Source organism: Arachis ipaensis, chromosome B2 (assembly GCF_059453495.1).
Source record: "Arachis ipaensis isolate K30076 ecotype BB chromosome B2, ASM5945349v1, whole genome shotgun sequence".
NCBI lineage: Eukaryota > Viridiplantae > Streptophyta > Magnoliopsida > Fabales > Fabaceae > Arachis > Arachis ipaensis.
The window spans coordinates 28,431,595-28,458,864 of record NC_142437.1 but is presented as its reverse complement, the minus strand read 5'-3'; the positions used below and the strand labels follow the sequence as shown (position 1 = coordinate 28,458,864).

At 30.9% G+C, this 27,270-nt stretch overlaps 1 protein-coding gene across 1 annotated transcript; it reads right to left on the bottom strand.

Moving 5' to 3' along the window:
- Window positions 1–12,289: 12,289 nt before the first annotated feature.
- Window positions 12,290–13,823, bottom strand: LOC148573419 (uncharacterized). Its single transcript, XM_088505766.1, has 4 exons — window positions 13,731–13,823; window positions 12,784–13,219; window positions 12,628–12,720; window positions 12,290–12,537 (listed from the first exon to the last, which is right to left on the bottom strand). Exons 1-4 carry the CDS (start codon window positions 13,821–13,823, stop codon window positions 12,290–12,292), a joined length of 870 nt encoding a protein of 289 aa, XP_088361892.1.
- Between the last annotated feature and the right edge of the window lie 13,447 nt (window positions 13,824–27,270).

The window sequence follows — 27,270 nt, the reverse complement described above, 5'->3', positions numbered from 1 at the left end:
TCACCAGGGGATAAAGTAGTGTTAAACACCCAACCAATGAAGGTGTCCCCACAATCATCTGAATGCTATACTGTGAACCGGATCCTTTCACTTGAACACCTAGAGATCATCAAAGAGGAGACCGGAAGAAAGTTCACAGTAAGAGGAGAAAAGCTGAGGCACTACGATTTTCAACCTCCATGATCAAAGAACAAGATGTCAAGCTAGTGACATTAAAAGAGCGCTTGTTGGGAGGCAACCCAACCTGAGGTAGTTTTCTTTTCATAGCTTTTTCAATAAAAATGTTGAATAATTAAGTATGTATTGCAAGGAGCTAAGTTTGGTGTTGCACACCAAAACAATTTAAGGGAGAATGAAGGATTCTAAGTTTGGTGTTCCACCAAAATCTCATTTAAAAGCATACTCTCACCTCCTGCATAATGCTTGCTCCAAGCAATCAAACAAATTATTCAACCATTTAATTGATTTTTAGTTTTGGTTCCATAACCTTTAGCAAGGCCAAAAGAATTCATAAGTGGACAACCTGTTGCATTAGAGACAGTGGCAAGGAATTAAGTTTGGTGTTCCCACACCAAATTAAATCCAAAAGCCACACTCAATTCATGCATACTAACCAGTCACCTAAGGGCTTGAGAAGCAAGCAACTTTTGAGAATTGTGTAGGGAACTAACCACCATTTGAAGACATTATGCATCATAACTTAAAAGGGGCACAACAAAAGGAAGGACAAAAGAACTGCAAACCAATAGGTTGTATCTATACTTAACTCTTGCTGTTGAGAAATGCTTTGATTTATGTCTTGCTAAAGTGTTCACCTAGTACAAGTAGAATCATTTTTTTTGCAATAAATAAGCTAGTCTAAGTGTGTGCTTGTGTGTTTACTTTCACTTAACTAAATGCATGCTTTGTCCCCTGCATCTTTAATTCAATAAAAGAAATGTTTGAATGTGAAGTAAGATAGTTCTCTGTTAGATAGAAGTACAATAAAAGTAAGTGGTGGTATGTATGTGTGATTGTATAATAGCTCACTTTTAGTGAATAAGAGAACTAGGATGTCTCCTTCTAAGTAGAAATTGGCCTACTGTCTATGAATCTCAATCAAATAAAAGTCCTTGGTTAAAAAGAAAAACAAAAAAAAAAGAGAGAAAAGAAATAGCCAAAGAGTGGCAACAGAACAAAAGAAAATAAAAAGAAACAAAGCTAGACACCAATAGCTTGAACCTTAGAATATATGCCTGTGGTGTCTTTGTACTAGGATCTGCTTGGATTATTAAGTTCTTTGGAGTGCATCAACACTCGGTGACTTGGGTTAACTAACCCGGGATCATCAGCTGAAAGTCCACTATCAAGAGCAACCTAACTACAAGGCATTTAGTAACCCAAAGAGGTGCTGGGCATCAATGTTTTAAGAAGGAATGTGAGCCAAGTGTCTATAGTGAATAATGTGTCAAGTATAGAGAAATAAATGAACTTGTTACACATGACACTAAACTAAAGCTTATAGAAAAAAAATAATAGTCAAGGACAAAGGAATAATGAGAGGTCATAGCAGTGTGTTGCTTGATGCTTGAAGGAGACTTTCTAGGCCTAAAAGTCAATAAGAAGTGAGTGTTTACATATCCACATAAAACCTCATGAACTACCAATAATACTCTGCTAGCATGAACATCCTCTTCCATTTCATTCTTTCTTCTCATTAATTCTTTTCTTGCTTGGGGACAAACAAGCTTTAAGTTTGGTGTTGTGATGACAAGTCATCTTAACCTATTTTCACTAGTCTTTTTCTTTTATTTTCAATTGATTTTATGCACTTTCTTAAGCCATAAGCAAGCCAATTGCGTAGATTTCCATGTTTCCTTTGATTCAATCAACCATGGATGAATTAATGCACTTTCATGAGATTTTGTGCTATAATTGTCATATATTATGTAAGAAACACAATCTCATGATTTGGGGCATAGCTTTGATTATTTTGATTGATTGATGATAGGTGAAAAGAGTTTTGAAGAAGGTTGAAGAAAGAAGGAATGGCTAGGAGCAAGAGAGAACAAAAAGCTTGAGCCAAAGTTTGCCTCAAACTTTAGCTCAAACTTTTTGGAAGAATTGAAAACACCCCAGAGGAAAAAAAGCTTGAGCCAAAGTTTGTCTCAAACTTTAGCTCAAACTTTTGGAAGAGTTAAAAACACCCTGGAGAAAAAAGCTTGAGCCAACGTTTGCCTCAAACTTTTTGGCAAACGTTGGCATCACAAAACCAACACCCTGGAGGAGAAAAGCTTGTGCCAACGTTTGCCTCAAGCTTTTTGGCAAACGTTGGCGCCACACTTGCACACCCTGGAGGAGAAAAGCTTGCGCCAACGTTTGCCTCAAGCTTTTTGGCAAACGTTGGCGCCACACATATACACGAGGGGATCAACGTTTGGCCAAAAGTTTGACCTCAAACTTTAGCCCAAACGTTGGTATCAGCAAAAGGAGGGTAGCTGGTATAAAAAGTTTGAGTAAAAGTTTGCCTCAAACTTTTACTCAAGCTTTTATGATTTACAACCCGGTTCACAATGGATCTTTCTCCAACTCCAAGAGCAATCAACCAAGGCATTTATCAACCCAATTCCATCAAGAGCAAAGGCCCAATTCAAGGCTTGAAGACCATTTGAAGAAAGTGTATAAATAGCTTAGGATTGTTTTTAGGGAGCTTTTCTTTTTAGTTTTGCTGAGTAGTTTTTGGAGAGCTTTTGGTTTTGAGTTTTTTTGGAGTTTCTGAGTTTCAGAGTAGGAGAATTGAATTCTCTTCCTCTTAGTTTTCTTGTTTTCAATTGCAATTACATTTGTCTTGGATCTTGGGTTGGAGAATTGAAGGAATTCTGTTTCAATCTCATCCTGAGATCTCTCTGTTTTCTTTACTGCATAATTGAATTTACATTTCTGTTCATTGTCTCTTCTTCTACTCATTCTGCTATTTACTTTTCTCTATTTCTTGCAATTGAATTCTACGTTTGGATCTAGGAAGGCATTGAGATCTAGACTCGGTTATCTAGTCTCTTGGGTCCTGAGATCTGGAGTTTGCATTTTAAATTCTCTGTTTAAAGCTTTTCAAGTTCATTTACATTTCCATTTTAGATCCGGTTCAATTCAAGTCACCTTCTACTTGTCTGATTAATGCAAATTTACTTTTCCTTGTTTAAATTCTGCAAATCCACTTCCCAATTCCCTTTACAATTCAAGCCATTTACATTTCTTGCACTTTAAGATTCTGCAATTTACATTTCTTGCGTTCTAAGTTTCTGCCATTTAATTTCTTGCTCTTTAAGATTCAGCACATTTACTTTCTCTGCTCTTTAATTTACTGCAATTGTCCCTCTCCCTTTTAATTTTCATGCAATTTAGCTTCTGTCGAATACAAACCACTCAAATCAACTCTTGATTCGCTTGACTAAATCAACCACTAAACTAAAATTGCTCAATCCTTCAATCCCTGTGGGATCGACCTCACTCCCGTGAGTTTTATTACTTGATGCGACCCGGTGCACTTGCCGGTGAGTTTTGTGTGTTAGGAATTCGTTTTCCGAAAATACACATCAATAGGTAATAACACCGAAACTAGGGATGGCAAAACTCCCCGAGACGCAAGAATCCCTGCGGGGACTGTCCCAAATGGAGATTTGACTGTGGAGAATTTTTCCTGCGGGGATGGGGATGGGGGACAAAATTCTCCTGAGGCAGGCGCGAAATCCGAGCGGGGATCTCCGCCTCGTCCCCGCTATTCTCCGAAATTTATAAATTTACTGAATTATCCTTAATAGTTTATTTCTCATATATGTTTTTTAGTCATTTCTCTCACACACCTCACCATACTCCATCCAACCTCTCTGCAGCTACCCCCTCGCCACTCTCCCTTCTCACCGCATCGTCACACCTCACCGTGCCATCACCCTCACCACATCGTGCTTTCTATTTGCGGAGTTCTTTTTTGTAACTCTGCCTCGTGTTCATTCTCCTCTCTGTTGCCGCATCTCCCACCTCGTCCACTGCTTTGTCCATTAGCTCACCGTTGCGTCCTCCCACTGCGTCATTTCGAAAGAAGTCACCATCGTATTATTTAGACTTTTTGTATAAAATCTTGCTGTTTTTGTATATGATGGATACTTGCAGCTCTAATCATATAAAAATTAATAATTAGTTAGAACTATCAGATAGATGGGGAATGGGATCCTCGCGGAAAATGGGGCCCCGTAGAAAATGGGGATGGGAGCAATATTCCCCCACGGCGGAGAATGGAGACGGAAATAGGGAGCAAATATGAGGACGGTGATGGAGAGCAGGGAGGCATCTCCCGCCCCCGCCCTGCCCCGTTGAGATCCCTAACCAAAACACACACACAAAGCAGAACAAACAGAGCAGAGTTTCTTTCATTCTACGCTCTACACTATAACTTGCAAAAAGGAAAGAACAAAAATAAATAAGATATCAAAGAACAGGGCCTCACTTATGTAAGTCCATATCAAACAAACCACATTCTGTGCCAAGTTCAGAAATGCAAGGTGCTCAAACCTCTCGCCATTTGGACCGAACCGCTTCATAGACCTGAACCATTCCAAAAAAGAAAAACAAATTTAGAAAAGAAAAAAAAACGAAAAATTTAAAATTTCCTTAAGAACGCCTTGGTAGATGTAGGCAGACCAGATGCCAGCGACGCAGAACGCCAGAACTTGGACGCGACGGAGGCCGGCTCTGTGAGCCTCTATTAACGGGGACCTATTAAGTGGCCTGCTAAAATTTTATTGACATGAAAAAATTAGTTTAGACTCAATTTAATCTCTTTTAATGAATATAAAACTCTAACAAGTACTAAATTCCCAATTTGAGATTGTTGTTTGGGTGTTGGAGAAGATGGTCGGAAGTATCAGCCAAGATTTTAGAATTCAAATCGAGTTAGCGCTGAAAAGGTTCTACACTAGTGTAGTTGTGGGATGCTCCTCTCTGAAACAGAAACAAATTCAGAGAGACTATTTTTTGAATGTCCAAACTATAATATAAGTTCTTGAATTGCTTCCTTTTTGAATTTATCTCTTCTTTTTGTAATACATGTTTAATTTATTTTGTGGTTCTTGTTGTGATAGACTTCTAAGAAGAGATGGTGTGAACTTTTTGTGTGGGCAAATGGTGAGAAAGAAGAAGACATGATTGGGAGAAATGAAAATGAAAATAGCATTGAGTGTTGAAAGATGAATGTGGGTTGGAGAATTAGTGCAATAGAAGCTAAAATTAGGATTTTAAAAGTATGAAATAATATTTTGAGTTTTCTCTTATTTTATTTGTAGTTGTAGTTGTTGGCTATGGCTTGGGTGTAGGGAAATGATAAATGAAATTTAGTTAATGTCCTTATAATTATGTTTTTTTAATACAAATCGATTTTGTAAATTGTAAGTTGTGACTAAATCTGTAAATTCACTGAGGATATTAAAAATTTGTACAATTCTGTAAATTGGAAGTTGTGATTAAACTTGTAAAATAGAATGATAAATACAAGGATAAATAAGAAACTGATTAAGTATATTGCAAATCTGATTTCATAGGGTTAGAATGGTAAATACAAGGATAAATAACGAATTAAGCAAATAATGGTCAATTGATTATTCTAGTCAGACAATAAAAAATAAGAGTTTCAATAGTAAATAACATGAAAGCAAAAAATTAAACAAGAACAAACTAAAAATAGTTAAGAAAATAATATGATAAAAATAATTAAGGTGTCATGAATATTTAAATTTCAAGATTAACAATTATTACAATCTACTTTGATCATACAAAGATTTAATTCATGACAAACCCTAGATGATTGAATTTCAATTCCTTAGCAATTCAATCTCTTCTAATCTAATTAACCATCAATCCATTAATCAATTAATTGTGTTAAAAGATTAAGTTCGAACTATGGTTTAAAGACCACAAATTTTTAATAACCCAAAAATAATCCGATTATATGTCACGTATCACATTAAACCTAGATAATTGAATAATTATGAGAAAAAGATTTCAAGATTTAATTCCAATGATTTAACTTTTTTAAGATTTCAAGGGATTCAATTTAGATTAGAGTTATTTTTCAATACACTCTAATCCTTAAGATGAAGAACGAAACCCAATTCTTAAATAAAAATCAATATATTAATCAATCGAAAAATAATAATATTAATCTATCAAAATAAATAGAGCTCCTGACCTTAACAATGGAGATTTTGTTGCCCATAGTGCAAAAAAATTAAAATCATAATTTAATTTGTAAAACCTAAAGCTAAAAAGAATGAAAGACGGAAGATAGAGTTCCCCCTTTAGAGTTGCGCGTTGCTTCCTTTATATAATCATGGATTTGGACTTGGGGTGGGTTGTTGGGGTTTAGCACCAGTTTGGGGGAGCTACACCACTTTTGCAGCAATTCGCGCACTCTTTGTTGCCCGTCTGGCGTTTAGCGCCAGTTTTTCGTGTTTGGCACCAAGACTTCCGCATGGAATGGTGAGTGGGAAGCAGTTTGGCGTTTAGCGCCACTTTTGCGGTATTTAACGCCGTGAATCTAGAGAGTAATCATAGGCTATTATATATTGTTGGAAAGTTCTAAAAGTTAACATTTTAATGTCGCTAGAATCACGTCATTTGGACCTCTATAACTCAAGTTATGTTTGTTGGAGTGTGAAGAGATCAGAGTTGACAGCATCCACGAATTCTCTCTACACTTGTCTTCAATTCTTGGTTCCTCCGTGTGCTTTAACTTCTCTTTTCCTAACATTTTCCTACAAGAATCGTGAAACCAAGAAAATCAAAGTACTAATAGAATAGTCTTGAAAATCATATAATTACCAAGCAAAAGTCATAAATTTTCTATAAGAATTGCCCAAGAAAAGTGTTAAGATGCTCATGCATCAATTACTAACCTTTTTATGACAAACGGTAGTGCACAGATTCTTCTTCCCCGTCCTACCAAACAAGAACTCGTGCGACGAGCTTTGCCGGCGACCTACAATAGCAGCGACATTAATCTTCCACAATATGGTGCATGCGAGAGAATGAAAAAGAAGAATAAGAGTTTTCTATTTGAGTGGTTTGATCATTGGTGATGAAATGTAGTTGAATTTTAACCTCAAAATGGCTAAAACGATGTCGTTTGAAGAGATATTACGCGCCAAAGAAGAAACGACATCGTTTAATAAGGCTAGGTGTCAGGCTCACGTGTTACTTAACGTTCAAGGTAAGAATGCCGTTAACAAAAGGACTAACGTGAGTCTCTTCTTAAAAGTTGGGGGTTCAAATTGAGTCAACTAGAATTTCAGAAGCCAATTTGAAGTTGCTCCTAAATTTTAGGGATCATTTTGAGTATTAACTCTATAATTAACCGTTATATCAAAAAATTATTTTTCACATATAAATATTTTTTCTAAATTTATTTGATGCCAATATCTTAGGAGTTTAGGTATATAAATAATGACTTTTATAACGTAACCACCTCTTACATTTAGTTATTATTATTATTATTATTATTATTATTATTATTATTATTATTATTATTATTATTATTATTATTATTATTATTATAGTTTTTACCACACCTCGATGTAGGTATCAAATGTTAATAATTAAATAATGTTATTTTTTATGACATTTTAATATTAATGAATAAAATGATCTTTTAATTTATATTTTGTTATTTTTTGTATTATTTATTTATTATATATATTTTTAATAATATTTTATCATTATGATTAATAAAAATAAATTAATTTCTCAAATTAGTCCTTGAAATTTTTGAAATTGAATACTTTTGTCCTCTAGATTCTAGAATACACAAAATAGTTTTCAATATTTGTTTTTGTTAGACAATACAGTCTCATCCGTTAGTCACTAACAAAAATTGCTGACGTCGAACATTAACTTGTACATGCGACTGTTAAATGTCCACGTGTACAAATTAGACAAATTAATCTTCGTACATGCGACTGTTAAATGTCCACGTGTACAAATTAGACAAATTAATCTTCAAGGTGAAGTACAAAATAGTCTCTGAAAATCTTTAAAAAATATGAAAATAATTCTTAAAAAAATTTTAAAATTCCAAAACAGTTCTTTGAATATTTTAAATCTTTTCCAAAAAGTCAACGTCTTATAATATTTTTATGAGTAATTACCTAAATTAGTTCTCAAGAGTTTTAAAAACGAACATTTTAGTTTTCAAGAAAGATTAATACACAAAAATATCCCCAAAATTTTACTCCAACAAACAAATCAGTTCTCAGTTCATTTTTCGACGGAGTAACTATCCAAACTAATCTCCAAGAATTTTAAAATTAGATATTTTAATTCCCAAGAAAAATTAATACCCAAATCAATTCCCAATATTTTTTTTCGTCAAATATAACAGTTTTCTGTCCATTTTTCGGCATTACTCACTAAATTCTTCAAGTATTTATTAGAAAAAAAATATTAGTAGATATTATAATCAAATTAACTTTTAAGATTAAGTTAAACCTATTTGATTTCTAATATATTATATATTTTTTTAAATTATTAAACCATCCTCACTACATACACAATTCCAAATCTAACAGAAAGAGATGCACTAAGTCTCCTATTCTATTAAATTAAAAGCATATTATTGTGGTTTGTTTAGTTTCATGTCTTGTTGTTTGTGCATTTTATTTTATTATGTTGAATATTTTCTAGCTCCAACTAAGATATGTCTTTTATTAAGAAGTGGTTTACACATTAATTATATACATGTGTATACATTATGTAAGATTATAAATAAATATATTGATATAATCATCATAATAATCGAATGCGCATTCATTAGTATCAATTACACCACATAGAAAAGGTAAAATAAAATAAAATAAAATAAAATAATGATAAATTTATTCATTAGATTTTTATATATATATATTTATAATATAAAAATAGTTTTTGTATAAAAAAATATGATAATAATAATAATAATTTTTAATAAAGTTATTAGAGATTATTCTACCAAAAATTTAAGGTTAAAATTATTTAATATTTTTAATTTAATATAACTTAACTTGGTGTGATAGCTAGGAATTAAGTATAATTAAAGTTATTCTTTTATTTTCACTTGAATCTCAACTTGATCACTAAATTATCAATTAACTAAAAAAATAACTAAATTTCTACTTCATAATAAATACCATATTAAAAATCAAATAGGTTTAACTTAACCTTAAAAGTTAATTTGATTATAATATCTATTAATATTCTTTTTATAATAGATACTTAAAAAATTTAGTGCGTCATCCGAAAAATAGTCAAAAATTATTATGTCAAACAAAAAAATATTAGAAATTAATCTGTGAATTAATTTTTTTATAGACTAAAATATCTGATTTTAAATTTTTAGGGCTAATTTGAGTAATTATTCCATTAAAAATGAACTAAAAATTTATTTATCTGTCAGAGTAAAATCTTAAAAATATTTTTATGTATTAATTTTTTTTAAATTAAACTATTCACTTTTAAAATCTAAAATTTTAAAGACGAATTAGATAATTACTCTTTTTATTTTCGTGATTACCTTTTTTAACCTTTACAGTTTACTCTATGAAAAATTTAGGGTGACCGATCAGTGATAGCAGGGAATAGCCAATAATAATGAAAGATAAAACTGTAGTGATGTTGAAAAGAAGAAGAAAAAAAAATATGAAGGGACAAATTGTGAATATAAAAATAAAAAATAACTTTAAAAAATTAATTAAAATTAACTATTAAAAATTAATTTTTTAGCTAGACTCTTGATCTCGATTTTTTTTAAGATTAGTATAATTTTAAACGACTTTAATAGATAAGAGGTTATTTAATTAGAAATTAGATTAAAATACTAAAATTAATCATAAAAGATTATCAATTTATTATGCTGACGAATTTATTATAAAAATATTAAAATTAACTCATCATTATAAATGATAAATTTTAATAGATAGAATTATTCAAATCCAAAAATACTATAAAAAAATTCTCAAAAGTTATCAATTTTTTGGTACTTTATTCTAGAAATTAAGAATTTGAAACAAGTTAATTCACCGTAAATTACTAAAAGATAATCCATCATATTGTCGAAGATCTCCTAAAAAAACATCACATTATATATCTTCATATAAAAATATTATTTATGCATTAAAATTAATTATTATATATTTATGTGTAAATTTATGTGTTATTTAATTTATTTTTAATATATATTTTGAGTTTAATTTTGATGTACTGACAGTATAAAATATTTTACACAGTCGTACAATTACATTCATTTTTTTAACTTTTTTCAGATGATTATTTATGCAATAAATATAAAAATAATTATTTTTACTAATGTGATATTACGTAATTAAATACACGTGTAAAATTAAATTCATATTTTATACTAATAACTAATTTTAATAATTTATTTTATTATACACCTAATATCACTTATACAAAAGATCATGAATATATTTTAAACCCAATACTACTAATGAGTTAATATTCAAATTGTTTCATAAAATTATACTTGTATTTCAATTTATTCAATTTGATTTCAATATTTGTGACTCACGTTTGTGGTTGATTCCATCACAATTATTAACGGCATTCTGAGATAGATTAATAACTATTATGTTAGACTCTCTAATAATTATCTGAGATGTCAATTGAACTTGTAAGTGAAATTAGTATTAAGTTTTAATATTTCATAAAAAACAAATTGAAGTAAAAAAGTTTTAATTATCACTCTAAATAATCATTAAGACATCTAACACAGTAGTTATTAGTCTATCTCAATATATTATTAATAGTTGTATGACAAAAATATGACAAAAACTAATAAGGTGAATTATAAATAATAAATTAAAAAATCAAATTGAGTAAACAAAAATTTTATTCGAATATTACATAATAATATATGTCTTTTAGTTATAATTATATTTATCTCATCTCTTTATTTTATATATATATATATATATATATAAATAATGATAATATCATCCATAATTCAAGTTATATATCTCTGGTAGTAGATTTCTTTATATTGTTATAATAACACATTAACTTTATATAAATATAGATCTTATTTAAATTTCATCCGGCAACTAATAATAATAAAAAAAATCTCATTATTATGATGATGAAGAAGATAAAAAGTTCGTTGTGTATACTTATATACACAGGCTAGATGGTCCATTGCCGGTCAATAATGTGCCTTGTCTCAGATATAATCACATGATTGGCTCCTCATCAGCATCCTTTCTTCTTTTCTTCTTGATTGGCCCTGGCTTCTTCTTGAACTTTGGTGCTTGAGGTCTATTATAATTTACACAGTCGTACAATTACATTCGTTTTTTTAACTTTTTTCAGATGATTATTTATGCAATAAATATAAAAATAATTATTTTTACTAATGTGATATTACGTAATTAAATACACGTGTAAAATTAAATTCATATTTTATACTAATAACTAATTTTAATAATTTATTTTATTATACACCTAATATCACTTATACAAAAGATCATGAATATATTTTAAACCCAATACTACTAATGAGTTAATATTCAAATTGTTTCATAAAATTATACTTGTATTTCAATTTATTCAATTTGATTTCAATATTTGTGACTCACGTTTGTGGTTGATTCCATCACAATTATTAACGGCATTCTGAGATAGATTAATGACTATTATGTTAGACTTTCTAATAATTATCTGAGATGTCAATTGAACTTGTAAGTGAAATTAGTATTAAGTTTTAATATTTCATAAAAAATAAATTGAAGTGAAAAAGTTTTAATTATCACTCTAAATAATCATTAAGACATCTAACACAGTAGTTATTAGTCTATCTCAATATATTATTAATAGTTGTATGACAAAAATATGACAAAAACTAATAAGGTGAATTATAAATAATAAATTAAAAAATCAAATTGAGTAAACAAAAATTTTATTCGAATATTACATAATAATATATGTCTTTTAGTTATAATTATATTTATCTCATCTCTTTATTTTATATATATATAATGATAATATCATCCATAATTCAAGTTATATATCTCTGGTAGTAGATTTCTTTATATTGTTATAATAACACATTAACTTTATATAAATATAGATCTTATTTAAATTTCATCCGGCAACGAATAATAATAAAAAAATCTCATTATTATGATGATGATGAAGATAAAAAGTTCGTTGTGTATACTTATATACACAGGCTAGATGGTCCATTGCCGGCCAATAATGTGCCTTGTCTCAGATATAATCACATGATTGGCTCCTCATCAGCATCCTTTCTTCTTTTCTTCTTGATTGGCCTTGGCTTCTTCTTGAACTTTGGTGCTTGAGGTCTATTATAAGGTGATTTCTCCCACAGTGCTTGGCCAGGAATTGGATTTATATGGAAGCCATAGGTGTTGTTGTATGCTTCCATGGTCAACCAGCTATGACAGAATTCATCTGGCCTTCTACCAGCCCTGGCCAAAGCGGCACATGCATGCACACATGGCATCCCTACATAGAACATCACAGCCATACATAAACATAATTCGAACTGCAAATCGAAAATAAAAAAAATTAAAAAATATGCATAAAAATTCATACCACTTAGTTGCCAAAAATCACAGGTGCATGATCTCTTGCCTAAGTCCACAGCCATATTTGTAGGCCACCCATGAACTTCAAATATTTCGTAATCTGCATCACCAGACCACATGGGAACCCATTTTTTTTATTCCTTTCTTATCTTTTCCAACCTACTTCTCTGTATTGGAGGTAGAATCCCGTCATTGTTCCTCAACTTCACCTTGTTCCTGGCTATAGATCTCATGATGTACATCCTGACCTCCTCCAGCAGTGTGATAATAGGCTTGGCTCTAGGGTCCTTGATCCGTGAGTTAAAAACCTCACATGCATTATTGCAGATATTGTCCATTTTTGGTGCAATGCTGAAGAATGCCCTGCTCCATGAATTCTTTGGCCATTTGCATAGATAACTCCAAGCATCCTTATTTAGCTTTTCCAATTTTTTCATCCCTTCCACAAATCCCTCTTGAGTCGTAGACCTTGCACACTCCCAAAGCAAACCTCTAAGCTGATTATCCTTCCACTGTTTGTTGAAGTTCCTCCATAAATGCCATACACAGAATCTGTGATGGACATTTGGGAACACATCCTGAACTGCATGAATTAGACCCTGCAAATCCAACAAGCCAGTCACAAAGTTTCAAATCGAGCCTCAAAATGGTCCCTAATGTTATTTTAATGAACTCATAGTGGTCCCTAAAGTTGTGTAAGTGACATCAACTTGGTCCTTAGCTTAGCTGAGTACACAGATACTACCCCCTATAATGCAACCATCAACTATGCAGCATTCAACAATTACTCAATCTAAGTAAACAGATTTGTGTTTATAAAGCAGCAGATATTCAATTCAACAATTATTTAATTCACACAACTTAGTCCTTAGCTTAGCTGAGTACACAGATACTACCCCCTATAATGCAACCATCAACTATGCAGCATATAACAATTACTCAATCTAAGTAAACAGATTTGTGTCTATAAACCAGCAGATATTCAATTCAACAATTATTTAATTTATACAACAATTATTCAATTTATACTACTATTATTCACTACTCAGCAGCAGGTATATCTAAGAATGACAACTGTTAATTAGGATAACTAGCAATAGATATGCATACCTTTTGCATGTCTGAAATAAAACACCAACCATGTTGCTTGTAGTCACCCAAGTCTTCGTGCAGCAATTCCAGAAACCATCGCCAATTCTCCATGTTTTCGATGGACACTATTGCATAAGCAATCACATAAATGTAATTGTTTGCGTCTTGACCAATTGCAGAGAGGATTTGACCACCATGTTTTGTTTTTAGAAATGCTCCATCCAACCCTACAAGTGGTCTGCAGCCAGCCTTGAACCCTCTTTTACACCCATCAAGGCAAATGTACATCCCTATCAAAGGTTGGATCTTCATCAGGATTGGAATGAGGTGTAACCCCAATACTCACAGTGGAGCCAGGATTAGTTTTCAGTAATGTCAACCCGTAATCCCTAACCATACCATACTGGGCAGCAGCATCTCCATAAACTATGGCCCTAGCATCCCCTAGAACCCTTGTCAGTGAAGACTTGTTGAGGTCCAAGTCGCACTTGCTCTTAAAGTACTGGGCAGCTTCACAATGTCTAAGGTTGGGATATTTTCTTGATTTCCTAACCAGTTTGCAACCCAGCCACTTCCTGTTAGCTAGCTTGTTCTTAGTCTCTCTAGGACAAGTGTGATCGTCCATAAATGTCTTGATCTGCCAGCAGTTACCCTCACTGTCCATGGAAGCATATACTACCCAGCCACACTCCTCTCCCTTACAAACAGCCCTCATCCTTAAATTGTCATTCTTCTTCCACCAGATACGCCTTCCCTCCTGGATACAGTACTCACGAACAGCTTCCTTGAATTCCATCTTAGAATTAAATTTCATCCCAACCTTTAGTTTAAACTCACCAAACCTTCCTCCTTCCCTAAATACCGGAAACACCTCATCTGACTCAACCTCGTCTAACTCATCCTCAGAGTTCGGTGGAGTCTTCATTTCCTCAGAGTGTCAAGACTCTCCACCATCAGATTCATCATAAGCTCCATCTTGAGCATCATAATATGCTCCCGTTTCACCAACCTTCGGAATCGGGCCAAAGAAGAATTCATCATCTTCAGACCCTGACTCTGCACACACAATCCCATCATCCTCAAGCATAACTGAACTCTTTTCATTAACTTCTTTAGCATCACTCTTCTTTTCAGTTGATCTCTGCCCAATCACTTCTTCTTCTTCACTAGAGACATCATCAGCAGCAGGCCTATACGGTTCGTCCTCTACACTGTCATAACTGTCATGGGAGTCTAAAGATTTTTCCTCACTAGACAAGCTAACAAACATAGTCTCAGGATCCTTTCCCTTAACAGATGCTCTTCCAAAAGTTCCAACTGCAGCTAATCTTGTTAAAGGCCTCCTAGCATGTAATGCTGCATTCTTTACTTTCTGAGGGCCTTTCTTTGGTATATCAGACCTCCTTGATTTTTGTGATGTTGATCTTGTTACAGGTTTTGAAGTGGGCTGGGCCGTTGACTTTGGTGGTGGGTTGGGCTTCGTAGTAGGAGCAGCAGTGGACTGGCCCAGTCTTTTTGGTCGTGGGTTGGGCTTAGAAGTAGTGGCAACTGTGGGTTTGGCCATTGTTTTTGGTGGTGGGGTGGGCTTAACACTGGGAGCAGCAGCTGTGGGTGCTGCCATTTCTTTGGGTGGTGATTTGGAATAACTAACAGAAGTTGCAGTAGTGTGACTCTTATGCTTTGGTCCTGAAATACCTTTACCAGTAGGCATAGTTGGGGGGATTGTTGTTGGAGTAGGAATTGTGGTGTTCATTGCTTCTGAGGTTGGAATTGGTGGTGATGTGGTGGAAATTGTATTGGCTGTCACATTGATGCTGGGGTATGTATGTGGAATAGGGTCTGGTAGCACTATCAACTCCTTGCCTTTGGATGATGCTAGTCCTGTTTTCTCATCAAACACAGGTTTAGAGACCCCATGTTCATAATACACATGGACAACTCTCTTGTTGGTCTGAGCAGCATAACACATCTCCATGAGCTCTTTGTCATGTGTCAAAGCTCTAAGCCCTCTTTGCAATGGCCTATTAGGCACCAGCCACCAACAGTGAGTCACATTGTCATACCCAAGTGTCTTATAGTAGTCTCGGATAAAAAATACATCCACAGTGTCTACGTCAACTCTCGACAACTCAAAAATCTGTCCACCACTGTAATTCACAGTTCCATCACGCTCTGTGACGAATAAACCTCCATGGTGAAATATGATGGTAATCCAAGGATCTCCCATCTGCAATTTAGAAACAAAATTTCATGATCAACCTCATCATCTTCAACCATATTAACAAGTTGGAAACCACATTAACTGTAAATGCAGCAAAGCATAATAGATAAGAAATAGCATTTTCCCATGACAAACAGCCCTCATACAGTCAACACCTTCATTAGCCTAACCACTCTGAAAACTAGTTACGATCAAACCCTAGCTAAATATTGCGAAACACAAACATGCATACCCACAGATAACACTCCAAAAAATCGTTTCTAACTACTGAAGAGATTAAACTAACAACCTTAACAAAAAACAGAGCATTCCTTATATCACATTATATTTTTCCTTTTTTCCTTACCTTTTTCAGAGAGACGGGCCTTCGATACAGTCTTCGTTTGAGGCAGATGATGATATCTGATCCTATATAGCAGTCGTGCTCCACAAAAATCGCAACAGTTACCACAATTCAACCACCGCCATTGACGAGTAAAGGGGAGCAGGGGTTTGTGTTGTATTTTGAGGGAGGGAAGACAATGCGTTACGTTAACGTTTGATGGGGGAGTCTTCAAAACCAACTTTTGGAGTGAAACGACGTCGTTTTCGGCCATTTACGCGCCACCAACAAAACTACGTCGTTTTAGCCTTGCCCGCGTGTCACCAAATTAGCCACATCAGCTTTCCGATGACGCCACCTGGAGGAAATGTGCTGGAAGGACAACACTGAGTCCCGACGTTTAACTTCAGGTACCAATTTGGGTAATTAATAATTTTAGGGACTACTATGAAGCACGAGTGTAACTTCAGGGACCACTCTGAGGCTTAGCTCGTGATTAGGGAGTCACCAAAAAAATATGTGATTAGGGGTATTGAAATTAGCGCGGTCAAACGGGTTAGTCTGGTTCATTTAAGTCCGACCCGTTAATTAAACATGTGGGTTAAATGGGTTGGACCGTTTAAGTCCGTTTTATTCGCGGACTATAATTTTTCAATCCGGACCGCTTATGGTCAGTTCGTGGGTTAAACGGGTCAGTCCGTTTATCTTTTTATTTTATTTTTTAAAATATATTTTGACAAAAAATATTATTCTTAGGTCAAAAATTTAAAAAATAATATTTTTTAGTTGATTGGTCGAATTTTTGAATCAAATCGAAGAAAATATCGATTAAAAGTACTATTTTTTTTAAAATTTAAAAATAATTAAACGAGTCATCCATTTAATTCGTCATTTTTTTTGTTAATCAGGTTCAGCCTATTTAACCCGAAATTTAAACAAATTTAATTTTGAGGACAAAATTTACCCATTTAAATGAATAAACAGCTGGTCCGATGAATTTGGCCCATTTTTTCAATTCTAATTAAAATTTGTTCGCTAAATTATTCCTCTTTAGAATAGTTTGGGGTTTGTGGTGGTAGTTGATTATGCCTTGCAAATTGCAATAATGAGCCAAATGTGTCCATACTCCATAGCCGAAATATGAGCAGCAGCCCCTGTCAATTTCACTTACTTTAACATGTCGGTCATCCTTCTTTCACAATTAACTACACTTATTCCTTTCTTTTAATTTTTTCAAATTTTAAAATAAATAAAAAAGAATCAGACACTTGGCGAGATTGCCTGTCCCGTCCCGCTAGTACTCGCGAGTTAAGTAGGAAGTTAGATAAACTTTTTTTTAAAAAATAGATTCAATTTTGTAATCCAACATTTTTTTAGCGAATCAAAAGGATCAGTTGAACAAATTTTTATCGGTTTGCTACCCCTTTTTTTTTAAAATATTACATTCGTCCGGGTTATTGTAGGAGGACATAAAAAAAACTACTCCTTATAAAGCTTGGTAATAAAAATAGGACGTATTGAGATATAGAGATTGTCCAGCATAGATACTCATCCGTTGGTGAGTTATTGTTCTAGCTAGTATTAATAGTGTGATAATGGTAAGATGACAAAAGCATAAAGATTTAAGTTTTAATTCATATAGCATTAGTATACATAAAATTTATAATTGGCATAATAAGATAAAAGTACAAATGATTTTTCTTTAAATATAACTCTAGACAAAAATATGCTACGAATATAATATGTTTTTAAAATAATTATTTTACCTATAGCTCAAAACTCAACTATTAAATTAATTATTTATATAAAATATATATTAAAAATGTGTAAAATAACACATGGATATATATACGTTCGCAATAGGTATAATTTAGTGCTAATTGTTAGTGTGTCAATAATACTTTTGAATTACATGAATAAAGTTTGAAGAATTATCAATTGTATTAAGGCACGGTCTGTTTGTTTATAAATAAATAATACAGCCATACAAGATATTAAAATAGATATAAAGAAATATAAAATTATATTTGATAAATAAGATATAAATATATACATTATATTTTGAGATAATAAATTAATATATTTTGTATTTTTTTAAATACAAATATTATAAAAGAATATAACTTATTTTTATATTTTTTATTTTTTTTATTAATTTTTTATAATTATATTTTTTATCAATATATACTTTTTTATTTTTTGTATAAAAAAATAAGACTAAAATAAACTTAGATAATATGTTTTTCTTATATTAAATTTAATTATTATCAAATAAAATAAAATAAAAACATTAATTTATATATCTTTATCTTTATGTTTTGTTGTCTGTAAGTTATTCTATTGTAAGATCAAACGCAGCCTTAATGAAAAAAGATTTAGTTATATACTTATATTCACTAGATGTGACATCACTAATTTTTTATTTTGCGGTAGATATTGCTGTATTTCTTTGGTTAGTGTACAAAGTGCATAGCAAGAATGATGCTGTTCAATGTTTTCTTGGATGGGGCAAGAAGCACAAATTATCTGAGGAGATTCATTCTTTCTTTAAATCGAAAACAGACAGGTAGATCATAAGTGCAACATTTCATCCTTATCCGAATCCTAATTGGATTTTCAAATATATAAAAAAAATTAAAGCTACATATTTAAATTTTTTTATAAATTAAATAACAAAAATTAAAATAATATTAATTATAATTAAATCTTTTTATATTAAACAAACTTAATTTAATTTAATTAATAAAAAAATTTAAATATGTAATATTATTCTATAAAAAATAACTCTTCTAACTTACAAAAGGAAAGTACTGTTCAAGTAGGTTGCACCTTGCTCTCATCAAGTTATCAATAATATCAACATCTTGCTATAACTTTCGCCACAAATTTTGCGTCCTGTTTTGGATATTTTATCTTGGCTTTGTTCTTGTTTCATTTTTCTTTAACATAAACCTATCGGAAAAGTAAAAAGGCCTAACACACATGATGTATCTATTAATCTATATGTCTTTTGTAAGTTGCATTCGGATTCAAATTTCAGTTAAAGCTGGATGTTGTTTAAAAAATCCACAGTACTTATATAATGTGTGTGAGTATGTTATGTAGATGTATAAAGCATAGGTGTAACATTTGACCAATAAAAAATAAAACCTATCGGAAAAAAATTTCTTCAACATAAAGCACTCCAATAAATTACAAGTACAAATTAAAGTATAAGGTGTAGTGCAGTGATTATTTTACTGCGCCTATTTATTAATAATTGGAAGGATTTTAATTTTAAGAGTTTAATTAATGAGTGAATATCTAACCTAACTCCTGATAATTATTTTGAAGGGATTACGAGATTTTCAAACAAAAAAAATACTTAATTCAGTTTCTGATCTTTATTTTTATGGGACTAATTAGCTCCTGTAATAAAAAAAAATACTGGCATAGGAGGCAGGAGCTAATCAATTCCATCAAAGTAAAGTTCAAAAACCGAAAAGAATATTTTTTTTGTTAAAAATTTCGTTGTCTTTTCAAATAATTGTCAGGAATCGTTTAAATTTTTTTTTTTAATATTCATTCTAAAAGTATATATTAAAGTTACTAATAAAAAATTATAAAAACGATTATGTAAAGTTTGATTTTTAATCTAATTTTATACATCTATCAAAATAAAATATTTAAAAATCTTTATTAATAATAATTTTAATTTGTGTTCTATAAATACTTGTTAACTAAACTCAATTAATTTTTAGGTCCTGTGAGTAACATTTATCCAGATATTTACAGAAAAAAACAAAATATTAGTTATTATTGTGTCCGCCGTGGATGTTCTAAGGGACCAAAAACAAATCTAATGAAATAGTACATATACACGAAAAAGAAAGGGATTGTGATGTCAATTTGGGTCAATTTGTCGTCTAGCTAGTCTATCATAATTACATAACAATTCTTTGGTCATTGGTCAAGGTTTTCTTGAATTCAAAACGTATCAGGAGAGTAGAAACATTTACAGTTACACATCAAATACCGTACTAATCAATATATGTAAGTGCCTTGTAACTATAACAGGCTACCGACATGAAGTTCATCAATATATATTTAGAGACCTCGAGAATGTCTTGCTCTAACAACACACCTGAAACAAACCTCAAGAAAACGAAGCTTAGTTTGAAGACTAAATTTTCAGAGTAGTTTTTTAAATTTAACTAGTATATCAATTTGACTCAAAATTTTAATTGCATTAATTTGATTTTTTAGATTGACTTTTAGGTGATATATTAGTCTCCTAACTTATTTCTAACGTAAATTAATAATTGAACTGTTAATGTAACACAACTAATATCACATAACATCATCACTAACTCCCACATCCTCATCATCTTCATACATTTCTTTTTATTCCTAATTTCCTGAACCATCATCCCTAATTCACCATCACATCACCACCGCACCTTCCTTCGACTTTGAATCCACACCTTCCACATTCATAACCTCTACAGGCTTTTGGATATTTTTCTAATCTAGACAGACTCATAAAAATTAAGAGGTGCATAGTTAGTTTAGTTTGAATTCATTATTCTTCAACTCTTAAATGTTTTGGTTGGTGTTGTAGGTCAGATTTTTTTTTTTTTTTGCCTTTTTTGGTTGCATTGAACAATGACATTTAAACTGAAGATTATACTGCCTCACACATATTATGCAAATCCTTCACTACTCCTAAATAAATTCAAGTGACTTTATAGTAGAAATTAAAACACAAACGCACATGGTTTACTTTGATAAATCTTCAATCATATCATCTATTATAATTCTTCTAGTAATCAAGATATATGCTTTTTTTAAAAAAAAAATAAAAATAAAACTCAATACAATAAAATAAAGGATAAAGTATTAAACTGATATTTTATGTTTGGATCATTAACATTTAAAATGTCTTATTTGAATCTATAAAAAAATTATTTAATTTCAATGTAGTCCTACTTTAAAGTTAATGTTAAATAATTAACGAAACTCAATTTTCATATATGCAAAATTTATATAACCAAACTCTTCCGTTGTCGAGGAGAATTCCTCATGGTAGAGGTGACGATGGCCTTGTTCTCGTCGCCGCTAGCAAACTTCTCCGCAGAAAGCGAATTCTCGACAATGTTCTCCATGTGCTTGAACCAAGACCAGTGGTTCACGATGATGCATCCGCTACTGATCATATTCTCCTCGAATTTGTACTTTTTCTTCAAGAAAGGACATTAAGGTTTGGTAGAAATGGTGACGTTAATTATTTAACATTAATTTTACGGCAGGACTACGTTGAAGTTAAATGAAATTTTTTTGGATTCAAATAGGACACTTTAAACCTTAGAAACTAAAATAGAATTAGACTCAAATATAGGGAACCAATTTAATACTTATCCTAAACTAAAACATATAAAAATATGTAATAAAAAATTAAATAATAAAAATTAAACACCGCTCTATTCTTTATAATTAGGGTAAATATCTTATCTGACTCTTGATATTTTTTGCGTAAGATATAGTGCACCTTAATCATCCTTAAACCTCAATCAGGCCCTCATGCATTAAGAAAAATGGACAAATCGACCTTTACTACCGGATGACAAATAATTACCTGTTGATGTGTTAGGTAACAGTGCTAAATATCAACTCCAAATGATTGCAGGACTAAAAATTTCCTTTCTACCTTTCTTGTTCTTCTTCCTTCTCCTCCTTCTCCTTCTCCTCTTCTTCCGCCTTAAAACTCTTAACAAATGCACTACATAAACAGAAAATTTCAACATATAAACAAAACACAATTGAACATTATCTTGATTAAAAAACACTAAAGCCAAATTCTTGCATATAAATTTTTACAATCCAAGAAATCTAAACACCAAACACTAAAATTTGTACTAATTTATTAACAATTAAACTCATATCAACTACAGAATTAAGATCATGCCTCCTTGCAAAATAGTAAACTTTCAAACACAAAAATAACAATGTAACATGTCTTTTTTTTTTCAATACAGTTTTTTAGCAAAAAAAAATTCTAAAAAGAATTAGAATAATACTGTACCATATCAAATTTAGTAACTAAAAAATTAAACAAAAATAGAAAAATGAACTATAGAAATCTAAAATCCTAGATATAATCGAACAAAATTAAAATAAAAATTGAAATCAATATTTCTTGAGAAAATGAATAGTACTTGGACTCTCAAACATAAAAGTGATAGTGTCGTTGCTGTCATCGCCCTTGACGGTGATGATATCATCATTTCTGGCGAACCATAGCATCTGGCCATATTGTTGAGGTTCATTCTTATCGAGATGTTGCAGTCGCACCACCTTCGGACCGCAATAGGAGTGTCACGAGAGCAACATTGATTGAGTCTATGGCCTGGAATGAGAACCCAGTCGCGAAGGAATCGAAGTTCGCATCGTTCATGAGCTCCCTAATTGATTGCTTCTAAAACCTTCTTCAGTAGAGAATCTTGCACCAAATGGAGTTCCAACATCTTGAAAATGGGGGGGGTTTGGTGGAAAAAGAAGAAGGAAAGGAGAAGAAGGAGAAGAAAAAAAAAGAAAGCGGGATTTTTAATCCTGCAACCATTTGGAGTTAGTATTATTATCTGACAGTAGACAATCGTTTGTCATTTGATAGTAGGGATAGATTTGTCCATTTTTCTTTAAAAAATGGGCCTAATTAAAATTTAAGAATAATTAAAGTGTGGTGTGTGTCATAGAAAATAGATCAAAATTGAATAGAATATTTACCCTTATAATTATTAAAAGTCTTTGTCAATAATGTCTATAAATCTTGTTGTTCTATTCTAAAACATATTATTTCTGTTTAGCTAAATATTTTAAATAATAGGATAGAAATCAATAAATTACTTCTGACATATTAAAGTTTAATTTGGGTAAAAAATTTAATTATGCTCCTTTTGAAAAAAAGACTTTAAATAATAAATACTTATATTAAAAATAGCTTATAAATAAGTTATTTTGTATTTGATTTTTTAGTTCTAAAGTACTTATTTTAAAAGAAGAGTGATAAAAAAAATTTTATTATAAGAGAAGTCATTTTTTTAACTTCTCCATAAGCACTTAAATAACTTTTTTAAAAAATTACAAATTAATTTTAAAAATTGTGCTAAGCATTAATTCTATATATTTTCATAATTAAAAAAAATTACTTATGGACTTATTCAAACTAGGCCTAAATGTACATTGATTTAAATCCGCTATTTCTCTCCTTTGATCTAGCTTTGATCTAGCTATAATATGTGTATAGGAGTCTAATTAGATAATTAATTTTTTCAATTAATATTAATTTTTAAATTTTTAAATTAATAAATTCGAAATTCTTTAAAAATAAAAATAAAAAATAATTTTATAATAAAAAATTAGCTAATATTAACTATTAGAAATTGATTCATATATTTTTCTATTTCTATGTGTAGGTGTGCGGATGCCTAGGTTGCAACAGGTGAATTTATGAGGAGCCTTGAATAAGTAGAATACTTAACATTGTAAGCATGCAAAAACTGATTTGTGTTCTGATGCACAGTGCAATTTTGGGACAACGGATGAGAGATATAACACAAAAAATACTAAATAAAGCTGTCTATAAATATTACAGAAATTGATGATGGACTAATATATAGCACGCAGAAGAGGTAGTTTCATTCACCCAATGACATAATACTATACATACATATTAAACAGATCAGAAGCTTAGGGATGAGAAAAGGGAGAACAAAATTAAAAGGTCCGCATCCGTGATATATAGAAAGCAAAGCAAGCCTGATAATCTCTTTAGGCCCAAATCTTAAAATGATTAGCTTCTTTGGATAGAAAGTAGCAGTCACTCCCAACATATTTCACCTGAAAAAGTGCACCATGAAATAGAAATTATTAAAATTATATCCTGAGCCTGTGGTGTGGTGCATGTATGTGGAATAATTACCAAAGATAGTGGGAGGGTTCCTATAGCTCATGATGTATGTAGCAAGCAAGGTTTGTATAATGGCAAATAGGGGGTACTCTCTGCTGACTGCTCAGTAATCGGGAAGGCCTTTTTATGGGAAAAAAGAAGAGGAGAAAAGAGAAACAAACGAGGGGAGAGGGGCCAAGACATGAGAGTGCTCATCCAACACGACAAAAATCTAAGAATCATAATAAATACTTGGAAAAGTATATGGATATGTCCGATGTTCAATTCAATAGATATACAGATTATGTTAATTATTTTTAATTGGATGATTATTTTTTTTCATTTGATTTACTCATGCACAGTTAACAATGATTGGATGTTCAATTCATTAGGAGTGTACCGGTGTAAAAAGTTATCCTAATATTAAAATTTTAAAAACAATTTGAGGTGGAATATTTTTTTACTTTATTAGATCAATTTTACAGCCTATTATTTATGTTGTTTACAAAAATTATTGTCCTTCTGTACCTTAATTTAACACATCAACATCTTCTTTTCTAAAATCTCATTCGTCAACCATCTCCTTTTACCGGACATCATCATCGCCTCTTGGATTCATGAACCCGTTGCCACTTCACCAACCACTCCATTTAGCGGGGCTATTTTCTCCCTTACTGGAAATAATCATTTGACTATCTAGTAAAATAATTATCCAAAATATTTGTTAATTGTATATATTTAAATCGAATTGAACAAAATAATTATTTACAGATAAAAATAATCATTCGTATATTTAATAAATTGAACATTCAATATATTTTAATTATATATAACTAAATTCAATCTAATCAAAATAATCATTCATATAAAAATTAAAATAATTATTCATATACCTATTAAAATGACTATTTTAAATAAATAATTAAATTAATATTAATCTGTACAAAAGTGGCATGAAAAAGTCTAACTGTGACAACTTTCTGACCCATCTTTATTTTCACCCTTTAATTCTTCATCGGTTTGATTCAAAGAGAGTGACAGAGAGAAACAAAAAATGGTACAAATAAATCCACCCTTTATCATCTCCAACATCTCAGAACAACCATCTTCTCACTGGTGGAAGGAAAAAACCGCATTGCAGTTATCCTTCCAGGAACAATTCTTGCTATGTTCTCGGAATTCAAATCTATAGACTCCACCTAACCACCTCTAAGGAACCCCGAAGTTCATCCTTACCATCAAACTATCCTTCTCAGACTTCCTTCTTTGCCATGCCAACAATTGATTTGATGAATGGTAGATCGGAATCGTATTCTCGCAGTGGCATCAGAATGGTTGGAAGGGAAGGGTTGGGTGCGGCGGCGGCGGTACGGTCTCCGGAGTCTAATGCCAGCGGCGAGTTTTGAGGATGAAACATAGTGAAATTGAGAATGATAGTGCTAATTCTAAATTTTTAAATTTTAAATTTTAAAATTAAATAATTAATTAAAAATTTGATCTTTAATTTTTAATTTTTTTTTTAAATTTATTGTTTACATTGTTTACTATTATTATTATTTTTTTATATTTTTTTAGTGAAATTAGTAGCTAAAAGATGGAATCTTTTTTAAATTTGTTTCTAAGTTTTTTTAATTATTAAAAAATAATGAATTAATTATATTTGTTTTTTAATAATTTCATTAACTATTTTTGTCAACGATTGATGACATATATATATATATATATATATATATATATATATATATATTTTTACCAAAGATACGAGACTCGAATCCGCAACCTCTTAATTGAGTATGAGAAGAGACTATGCCATTTGAGCTATTACTCATTAGCAAAATTTGAAAAGATAGGAGACTCGAACCCGCAACCTCTTAATTGAGTATGGGGAGTCTATGCCATTTGAGCTATTACTCATTGGCTTGATGACGTATATTAGCTGATGGCATACATAATACTTAATATGTCTAATTCAACGCGAACCAAATATGTTTTTAAAAATCTTTCAATTAGTCGCTATATAATATTGAGAATATAGTTTATTTAATTGGAAAAAATGAAGTTAATTAATAGATTTTTATGAATATATCTAGTCAACGTCAAATTAGACATGTCAGGTATTATGTATGTTGTCAATTAATGTTTTATATTATCATCAACTGTTGACGAAATTTGTTAATAGAATCACTGACAGACAAATATGATTAATTCGTAATCTTTTAAGGATCAATTTAATTAAAAAAAAATTTTTAAGGACGAATTTAAAAAATACCCGCCTTATCTTTTAGAGATTAATTTAACTATTAATCCATATTTCAATAATATTATTTATTTATTAAAATAAATTATTAAAATTAGTCATTATGTATTTATATATAAATATATATAGTTTAATTTATTTTTAGTATATATTTTATATTTTAATATATATTTTATACTAATAATTAATGTGAATTATTAATATTAATTATTAATTTTAATATATATCTAGCATGATTTATAAAAAATTAGTTTGCAATGATTTAAATATATATATATATATATTGATTATTTATTATTATTATTATTTCAAACATGTAAATATATTATTTGGGATAAAATCTATTTTTTACTCCTAATATTTTTAAAAATATTATTTATTTATATTTAATTTATTTTAATTTTATAAATTTTAATTTTGTTTTTACTGTTAATTTTTTAATTATCAACAATTAGTCAACTTTTTCTTTTATAATTCTATGCTTAATTTTATCCTCATCCTTATCATTGTCATTGTCACTTTTTCTCTATTCATTATTGATTCATCATCTGGTTCGATCTTTATTGTGTATTATGAGTTATAATTTAATTTTATTTGTCTTCATTTTAAATTTGTAACAGACAATTTTAATAACCATTATTCTGACTTAATGACCAACAGTTATAACATCAACTCTATGCCTATAAAGGCACCAATTTCTATATCTCAAAAGAAACCACATGATAAGTTCTATTTCATGTCTAACATTCTATATTCATAGAATTATTATATAACTCTTAAATATTTATTGACTTGAGCGTTAGAATGCCTCTTGTAAGTACTCATCCTCCATGT

What these genes read in the sequence shown, in the direction of transcription:
- LOC148573419 (XM_088505766.1), bottom strand. Translation starts at nt 13,823, where the DNA reads ATGGAGAATTGGCGATGGTTTCTGGAATTGCTGCACGAAGACTTGGGT. An exon ending in TTATTTCAGACATGCAAAAG is followed by an intron (nt 13,220 to 13,730) that starts GTATGCATATCT and finishes TTGGATTTGCAG; the next exon opens with GGTCTAATTCATGCAGTTCA. An exon ending in TCTACCTCCAATACAGAGAA is followed by an intron (nt 12,721 to 12,783) that starts GTAGGTTGGAAA and finishes CTGGTGATGCAG; the next exon opens with ATTACGAAATATTTGAAGTT.